The sequence below is a fragment of the Engraulis encrasicolus genome, chromosome 19 (genome assembly GCF_034702125.1).
Source record: "Engraulis encrasicolus isolate BLACKSEA-1 chromosome 19, IST_EnEncr_1.0, whole genome shotgun sequence".
Lineage (NCBI taxonomy): Eukaryota > Metazoa > Chordata > Actinopteri > Clupeiformes > Engraulidae > Engraulis > Engraulis encrasicolus.
The window spans coordinates 51,341,176-51,351,175 of NC_085875.1; the positions used below are offsets into that span (position 1 = coordinate 51,341,176).

Here is a 10,000-nt window from a genome sequence, read left to right on the forward strand (position 1 = left end):
CGCACACCAATACATGTGACTATCTACTAATACACTAATGCTTGAACTGCCACTGTCCCAGGACAGACTGTATGACATATGTGACATATGTTTGTCTGTGTATATACTCTACTAACGAGCGTGTGCTCTCTACTAGTGATGTTGGCTATGATTATGTACTCGATTGTACATACTGTAGGTCACTTTGGAAAAAAGGATCAACCAAATGCAATGTAATGTAATACAAAAACATTACAGGAACAGTCCACCTTATTTCTAGAAACTGTGCTGCCTATTGCCAAATATGATCTTTTACTGAACATTTACTAACTAATAAACCAATATTTACTAGTAATGACCAAAGTACAATAATTTTCGCAGCTAAAAATGCCTATTTCTGGAAATTCAAAATGGCGGACCATGGAGAAGATCCCCCTTTTCACATAACAAAAGTGCAATTTTCCCAGTCATAATGAATACTTAGAATTTCATGGTGGTGGTAAGTATTTGATAAAAGGTAACATTTGTGAATAGGCAGCATGATTTCTGGAAATGAAGTACTAAGACATTACACAGTGGACCTTTAAGACCTGGTAAAATATGAGATATATAGGATTTTTTTATGTGTTTGCAATGGCTAGTTTGACCAAAGATTCTCTATTCATATAGATCGTCTCTGGTTTGACAGCATAGCCATGTTAGCCGGGCCGTGCCCTCCTGGTGACGCAAGAGCTTCAGCGTTGCTACAGTACCAGTCAGGTCAAGAGCAATGCAAGTACTTTCTGAGTTCCCGTAAAATCGGGAACTCCTTACACTTTGTTTTGAAGCAAACAATCATTAGCAAACCAAACCTAGGGAGGCCGTTTGGGAAATGCTGTTAAAATTGTTATGCTCTTGGTCAGACCAAGTCTCAAAGAGATTTGAAAGTCGATGATAATCAGGTTAATTTCATGTACATGTAGCAATGGAAGTCCATTGTACCATGTACAGTATGCCCAGTGATTACTTGCAGCGCACACATGCGCGCACGCGCGTGTGTGTGCGCGTGTGTGTGTGTGTGTGTGCGTGTGTGTGTGTCACCTGTAGTTCCTTGTGTCTCTTCTGCAGGTCTCGTGTGGTAATGGAGTCGGAGGGTAGGTCTCCCACCATGCTCTGCTCATTCCTGTTCAGCTGAGCCACCAGCGCGAACCGGGCACTACGGTACCTGACATCCAATCAGATGCAGAATATTAGACTGACAGCTCAGCTAAACGAATCACAGAAGCAGAGGCTTAAGACTGGCACCTGTAAGTCTTCCTGCTGACACCTGTAAAGCCTTGATTCTGGGATTTTGGAAGTCATTCGTGAAAGTTGAAAACCACTGAATGTGCAGTGGCTAAATTCATTTAATTCCCGATCTTAGCCAGAAAATAGAGGTGTGATTGGGCAGCTACCCCCAAAGCTGCTTGGTTAAACACACACACACCTGCACACACACCTGCACACACACACACACCCCTGTACACACACACACACACACACACACACACACACACACACACACACACACACACACACACACACACACACACACACACACACACACACACACACACACACACACACACACACACACACACACCACTCCCCCTTATACCTATCAGTTGCCTCCTTGGCCGCTTCAAACACACACACACACACACACACACACACACACACACACACACACACACACACACACACACACACACACACACACACACACACACACACACACACACACACACACACACACACACACACACCTCCCTCCCCCCTCCTACCTGTCGGTCGCCTCCTTGGCTGCTTCGTCCTCTGCACTCATCTGCTTCACGATCTCCCTCTTCTGCACCGTCTTGGATTTACGCACCGCCGGGGAAGACTACACACACACACACACGCGAGCACACGTCATAATGTTACTCTTTTGCATCGTCTTGGACTTACACATGCCGGAGAGGACTAAACACACACACACACACACACACACACACACACACACACACACACACACACACACACACACACACACACACACACACACACACACACGCACACACGCGCGCACACACACACACACACACACCGCTCCTTACCTCTGGAGAGGTCATGGTGGGCGGAGTTTCGACAGATGGTGCACGCTTGATGGGAGGTGTGGCCACTGCTGGGGCTTCCGCCGGGGGTGTGGCCTGTGCCATAGGCGTGGATTGTGATTGGGCAGCTGATGACTGGGATTGGACAGGAGCTTGTTCTGTGGGTGTGGCTTGTGCTGTAGTGCTGATTTGTAATTGGACAGATGCCTGAGAGGTGGGTGTAGCGTGTTTGGTTGTAGGCGGGGCTGAGGGCTGGCTTTCAGGGGACATATCCTCTCGTGATCTGCTGGACAAACACAACACCATGTGTTAGTCCTTTCACACACTTACGCTATACACTGACACACACACACAGTACAGTGCTTTAATGTGTGTGTGTGTGTGTGTGTGTGTGTGTGTGTGTGTGTGTGTGTGTGTGTGTGTGTGTGTGTGTGTGTGTGTGTTTTGTGTGTGCAAGCCTGTGTGTGTGTGTGTGTGTGCGTGCGTGCGTGTGTGCGTGCCTGCGTGCCTGCGTACGTGTGTGCGTGCGTGCGTGCCTGCGTACGTGTGTGCGTGCGTGCGTGTGTGTGTGCGTGCGTGCGTGCGTGCGTGCGTGCGTGCGTGCGTGCGTGCGTGTGTGTGCCTTACCCTGTACTCTCGGTGCTGAACTGGTGCTGTATGGCCGCCAGTCTCTTCTCACACTCGCGTAGCTGCGCCTGGGCCAGCAGGTGGGCGTCCTCGGGACTCAGAGTGTCACACAGATCCTTAAGGACCTGCAGCTGGACACTGGCCTGCGCCACCCCACCCTCAACAGAGAAACACGCCTACACACACACACACATAGAGAGAGAGAGAGGGACCACACACACACGCACACCCACAGAGAGAGAGGGACACACACACACACACACACACATAGGTAGATACACACACATACACACACACACATAGACAAATACGAGTACACGCATGCTCACAGACACAGACACACAGACACAGACATGTACACACAGACACAGACACAGACACAGACACACACACACACACACACACACACACACACACACACACACACACACACACACACACACACACACACACACACACACACACACACACACACACACACACACACACACCGCAGATGGAGAAACAAATGTCTGTCAGTCAGGATTGGAGCAGAAGACTCTCCTAATACGTTTCTAATCTCGAGAAGATTCTCGTTCATCCAGGTAGGTCAAAGTTGTAAGCAGCTAGACTTCTCTCAACTGCTCGTCAACATCTGTCTCTAGCGAGGTGAGTTGGGATCCTATCGAGTCTTCACACCAAATGAATACTCCTTTCTAAAGTGCAGAAGGGTTTAAGGTTGTTTATGAACTCAATAAACGTTGTAGAATCCACAATGAGTTTATGCTCAACTTTATTACACGAGCATCTTCATACAGGTCTTCCGTGCTCGGCATCACTTGTTCTATTAACCTATTTATGTAGTTGACCTTGTTAACTCAGTAGGTACATCTAGTGGCCGGAACTGCCATTGAATGCATTCTGCACATCAACACACGGTTGGTCTAGAGAAGTATCACTATACCGTAGTTATCCCTTTTCATGTGATTGGATAAACAATCTGTCCGTCATCTTTATTGACATGCCTCTTGGGGTTAGTCTTACTATAGTAGTCCTTTTACTGTACATACAGACAAACCCTAGACATGGAACGAAACATCTTTCAAGCTCAAGAAGAAGTCCAGTTGCTTACAACTAAACTGATACACAGGGCTCATGCTCTTAGACATGCTAATAGATGCTAGTAATGGTAATACACATGCCATTGGCTACCCACAAACTACTGGTTACTTCACGCTCCAACGACGTAAACAGAACAGCCCACTCATTCACCTGTGTTACGTTGGTTTTAGTTATTCAATTAAGATGTACCCGATCCCCAAATTTCTCAGCCACGCAAGTGAGCGCAACAATATGTATGTCTTAGCATGTTTCGCATCTATATCAGCATGCATTAACATGTACAACATGCATAACATAGCATCACAGAAGCACCAGAAACAACGACGACTCAGTGGGCACAGATGGAGAAATACTGTATCTACATGCTAAATCAGATGGGAAAATACTGTAGCTCCATGTATGTCCATTGCTAGCATGCTAAGTCAGATGGAGAACTACTGTATCTCGTTATCCAATGCTAGCATGCTAATACGCTATCTCATTATCCACAGTAGCATGCTTAGCCAGTCTGGACAACCTGGCCCTCTATTCAATTTGAAGCTCCTCTAAGAATGATAGACAGTTAAACTTGACCATTTCCAATGGCACAATTGAGAAACAACACAGACTAGCTCTACCATTGACACTGTGGGTGGCAAGATGAGGGGAAAGATATGACTGACTGATTGTAGCGTTGACCAGTAGCATAGTGAGGCATTCAATAGACTCAGGCTAAGCCCACACCCCTGAGAGATCCCAGGATTCAACAGCTTGGCCAGACAAGAAGCTCATAATTGTATTATAGGCAGGCTAAGGAAATATAGCCCGTACACATACACGGGTGAATCAGGTGTTCATGCAGCTTGTCCAGGTGAGTTTGACCAGTCCTGGGTGTATTATGTGACTTTAGTCTGAGTGTTAGCATAATAGTGGCGAGAGGTGGGGGTTAGTTATGTGTGTGGTTGGGTCGGTCCGGTGTGCGGTGTTACCTGCCCAGTGGGCACGGCTGCAGGCTTTTGTCTCTGAGTGTTAAAGTGCGTCTCACACAGCAGCATCAGACTGTTAAACTTGCGCCACTGAAGCCTAAACTTCAGCTGATTTGCAAACTCGGCCATCACAGCACACACACCCTGCAGGGGACGTTGAACACACAACACGGTTCACAAACAGAAGAGCACACACACACACACACACACATACACACACACATGCAGGGGCAGCTATCCCGGGTTTAGAAAGTAAAATCCCTGCCACATATTTGCTCCAGTCAATTCAATGAACCAGCTGATCCACGACCCTTCAGCCATGATGAGCCAGTGAACTCGTCGGTGTAAGCAGGATTTTTACTTTCTCAGCCCGGTTTGTCCACCTCTGCACACATGCACACACAGCATGGTTGGAACACACGCACGGTACTTCACTGTATTGAGGCCTTGTCTCCGATTTCGGAATTTGTACAGAATGCAAACAGTTAAGAATGCATACATGTGCAAATACAGACACACACACACACCATGGCTCAAACAAACACACACACCATGGCTCAAATTCACATGCATGATCACTCACTGTCTTGTAATCAACTCCTAAAAGTAACCTATGCCTCTGATTTGGGATAGTCCCATTCAGAGCTGAGACCAAACCTATGCCCTTGCAAACACACACACACCCATTCACACCCATTCACACACACACACACACACACACACACACACACACACACACACACACACACACACACACACACACACACACACACACACACACACACACACACACACACACACACACACGCACACGCACACACCTCCCACTGCGTGCGGACGGACTGCGTGAAGAACTCCATGTCTCGTAGCTGCGAGGGAGTACAGAACGCCTCCATGCCCTCAGCAGCCCTCAGGAACTCCTCCAACAGCTCACTGTCCAGCGAGCGCAGCATCTCCTGAACACACACAGAGCGATAGCTAAGCATTAGCAATAGCAATAACATTACCTAGTATCACATCATTGGCTATACAGCATCTCCTGAAAGAACACACATATATTAGCTTAGTATCTCCTACAAATACACACATACACAAGCGTACATGGACACACACAGACACGCACAGACAATTCACTGGCAGCTTCTAATGAATACACACATGCATTAGCATTAGCATGAGCTATAGCGAAGTGATAGCTATAGAATTAACTAGCACTGTATCATTGGCTAAGCATTAGCTAAATTTTAGCATCATCTTAGCATTTGAATAACATTAGCATCACCTAATCATTACCATTCATATTGATTAGCATTTGCATAGTTAGATAGCATTACCATCACCTAAGTATTAGAATTAGTTTAACATTGATTTGCATTCACATAGCATTAACATTAATTATTATATGGTTGTGACGTCATCTGTCGAATGCTCCATTCATTTCAACGGGGCTCCCCAACGTTCGGACGTCTGTTATTTTTCGATAACGGACGGGTTGGTCTATAACAGACCGCTGTCAATGGCAACAAGACTTTTCACTGCTAAAGCGACTTTTCAACAAGACTCTAATCAGCTGCTGTGATAGACAGCACCCGTTGTCCTGGCTACCGCTGTCAATGGCAACAAGACGTTCACTGCTAAAGCCACTGGCTTGTATAGCCTACAAGTCAGTGGCTAAAGCGAATGTTTCATATCACTCCGCAGGGGGTCCGGTCTTTTGTCACTCTAATCAGCTGCTGTGATAGACAACACCTGTCCTGGCTAGCCTAGCCTACCTAGCTGTTGCCTAGCGGTGTTCCACAACGGCACTGTTTTGTTTTGCGCAGCAACAATCTTAACATTAAATAGGTCTAAAGAAATGTCCCCGCATGTGTGAATCATTTAAGTATATCCATATAATAAGCGGGTTAACTTTCGGCGAGTCGGTCGCTTTGTGGAATAGCAGCACTTCAGAGAGAACAAGACCCCTCCGCTCCGCGTCGGGGTCTAAAGATTCTCTCTGTCGTGCTGCTATTCCACGGTAGCGACCTTCTCGCCGAACGTTAACCCTTACTTAGCATCAGCATTAATTTTCACGTCCCAGGACTTCAATTTTGGGACAGTTTACATGACACCATCAACAGTATGAATATCGCTCCCACTACCCCTCAAAGTCAAAATACCAACCAGATAAACTCTACAAATACACACACACACAAACACTCTCTATCTCTCTCCTACTGACCTCCTTGGGTGTCTGGTCCTGAGTGAGTTGTGTGTCCCTGAAGAGGGTGATGGCCTCCAGGATGTGCTGCTGCAGGCAGTGCTTGGCCTCCTCAAAGTGGTTCCTGGCAAGCGCCTGAGCCTTAGCGTACGCCTCCGTGTACGCCTGAGGGGAAGCCTGGGACAATCCTGACGCCTTCCCCAGCTGGGCTGCCTGTGCCTGGGCCGTGTCTACTACTGGAGCCTGGGGTTGGGGCTGCTCGGCCGCTGGGCCCTGGGACTTGACTGGAACCTGAGCGGGCGTTCGGACTAGCGCTGGCGTTTCCGTGGCCATCTGGGCGGGTGCTTGGGCAGGCTCAGCCGTCTGGATCTGGGCGACAGGCAGGGTGGGGGTGTGCAGCTGAGTAGTAATGGCCGTCGGTTTAGGGGGCGCTGCCACTGCGATGGGGACTGAGGGGGGGCCTGGCTTAGCCACCGGCTGGGTTGGGGCGGGGGCAGGAGCAGGTGCCCGAGGCTGGACCGGTGCAGGGTGCTGGATATGCATTTGAGCGGCACTGGTGCCCTGGGCCTGAGGGGAGGTTGGCAACCACTGCTGCTGCTGCTGCTGCTGCTGCTGCTGCTGCTGCTGCTGGGTCTGCATGGCCTGTGGGTGGGGGGACGGTGGGAAGGCATCTGGCCTCTGGGCCGGCATCCACTGCGGGTGCTGGTACTGGGCCGACGGTTGCTGGGCCGAAGGTTGCTGGGGATACTGCTGCTGCTGCGGCACCTGCTGCTGGTATGACTGTGGTGCGCGGTACTGAGGCGGTTGCTGCGGAGTGGGGGAGGGGGCGGGCAGCTGGTACGACAGCGGGTGGTGGAGGGTGGAGGGCGGGGGAGATGGGCGTGGGTACTGCAGGGGCACCGTAGGGGTTGTGAATCCTGGACCGGGGGGACGAGGGTACCCCTGGGGTACAGGGACAGGGACCGCCTCGTGCCTGATCGGACTCCAGGGCTGAGGGGGTACACTGTGCACCGGCGCCATGGCAACACCAGGGGGGTAGGACTGGGGTACAGGGGGACCCCACTGTTGCTGAGGCGGGGTGCCGATGTGGGTGGGGGTGGGGGTGGCAGGGTGCGGTATGGCGTAAGCTGGGGGGGTCTGGGCTGTGTAGGGGAGAGGCGGTGTCTGGCCTACGGGGTTCTCGGTGGGGGTTTGGGGGTGCGGGTAGCTCTGGCTCACCACCCCGGCTCTGAGGGGCGCCCACTGCTGCTGTGGGAGGTAGGGGGGCGCGTACGCACCAACAGCCGATGGAGGCGCAGGGGAAAGTGCAGGGGGGCCCTGTTGCGTCTGGGGCTTGGGGTAGGTCTGGGACACCACCTCCGGTTTCAGGGTCCCCCACGGCTGCTGCTGCGGCTGCTGTGGCTGCTGGCCAGGAGGGGGATGGGGAGACCTGGGAACAGAGGACACCTGGGGGGCCACAGGAGCCCGCGGCTGCGGCTGGACCTGCGGGGCCACAGGGGCCCGCGGCTGGAGTTGCTGTAAGGGAGCCCGAGGGGCAACCGTCTGGGGGCGTAAAGGAGCCTGCTGGGTGGCAATGGAGCCTCGATACTGGGCAGGACTGGCGGCAACAGGCTGGGTCTGAGCAGGGGCCTGGGCGCGAACAGGGGACTGCTGAGTTGCTGCTGGATACTGTGGGCGCACAGGCTGGGTTTGAATTGGACCCTGTGGGCGGACAGGCTGGGTTTGAATTGGACCCTGTGGGCGGACAGGCTGGGTTTGAATTGGACCATGCGGGCGGGCAGGCTGGGTTTGAATTGGACCATGCGGGCGGGCAGGCTGGGTTTGAATTGGTGCTTGGGGTCGGGCAGGCTGGGCCTGGGCAGGTGCAGCAGGTTGGGTCTGGACGGGAGCCTGGGGTCGGGCGGGGGGCATGGTGATGATGCGCGGCTGGATGGGGCTGCTCGGTTTGGGCTGCAGGGGCGTCCTGGCAACAGCCTGCGGAGCGCGGTGGGCCTGTGGGGTCACCTGTGGGGGCGCCACCTGTCTCGGGGCTGGGGCGTGGGCTGGGGCGTGGGCCACAGGGGATGCTTTCATTGTGGCGTGAGGCTGACCAGGTGTATGTACCTGCTGACCAGGTGTGTGTACCTGTGCCGGGCCCGGCGCTGGTCCTCTGGGCTGCTGGACTTTGGCCGCGGGCGGGGCCTGTGCTTTAGCCACACCCATAGCCTGGGTCTGAGCCGTGATTGGCTGGGAGGGCCTCTGGGCATCTGCTTGAGGGTGGGGCTGGGACTGGGCAGGGTGGGTAGGGGCTTTACCATGAGCCTGGGCCTGAGGATGTGCTGTAGCTTTAGCTTGTACACCGGGCTGGGCCACAGCCTTAGCATATGTCTGCACCTGTGGGTGAGCGGGAGTCTGGACATGTGGATGGGCAGCAGGGTGGGCCTGTGGTTGTGGTTGTGGTTGCTGCTGAGCTGCTGCGGTGGTCTGCACTGCTGGCTGTCTCTGACCGGCCTGAGCTGAGGCAGCAACTGTGGCATGAGGATGGCTAGCTACCGGTTGTTGGGGTTGCCTAGCAACAGGTTGTTGAGGTTGTTTAGCAACAGGTTGTTGAGGTTGGCTAGCTACCGGTTGTTGAGGTTGTCTAGCAACAGGTTGTTGTGGCTGTCTAGCAACAGGTTGTTGTGGTTGGTTAGCTACTGGTTGCTGGGGTTGGCTAGCTACTGGTTGCTGGGGTTGGCTCTTTACCTGAGTTTGCATTTGGCTAGCTACTGGTTGTTGAGGTTGGCTGATAACCTGAGTTTGCATTTGGCTTTTCACCTGTGTCACCTGTGACTGAGTTTGACTTGTCACTTGAGTCCGAGTTTGGCTAGTCACTTGTTTACTTAAGGCAATATGATGGCCCTGGATATCGACCTGCGCTTCAGTCTGGCTAAAGACCTGCTGACCTTGTAGTTGAGCTTGCTGAGTCTGGTGTTGAACCGATTGCTCTGATTGGCTCTGGTGTTGAACCGGCTTCTCTGATTGGCTCTGTTGTTGTT

The 10,000-nt window shown here is 51.9% G+C and overlaps 1 protein-coding gene across 1 annotated transcript in view; it reads right to left on the reverse strand.

Moving 5' to 3' along the window:
• syne2b (spectrin repeat containing, nuclear envelope 2b) overlaps positions 1 to 10,000 on the reverse strand; it is a 209,266-nt gene that overhangs the window by 171,888 nt on the left and 27,378 nt on the right. The window contains exons 22-27 of the mRNA XM_063223948.1: positions 7,005 to 10,000; positions 5,605 to 5,739; positions 2,718 to 2,893; positions 2,094 to 2,376; positions 1,782 to 1,879; positions 1,060 to 1,183 (exon numbers count right to left, since the gene is read on the reverse strand). The exon at positions 7,005 to 10,000 is cut by the window's right edge and continues 637 nt beyond it. Of these exons, the coding sequence (XP_063080018.1) occupies positions 1,060 to 1,183; positions 1,782 to 1,879; positions 2,094 to 2,376; positions 2,718 to 2,893; positions 5,605 to 5,739; positions 7,005 to 10,000 (3,812 nt within the window). The remainder of the gene's footprint in view (positions 1 to 1,059; positions 1,184 to 1,781; positions 1,880 to 2,093; positions 2,377 to 2,717; positions 2,894 to 5,604; positions 5,740 to 7,004) is intronic.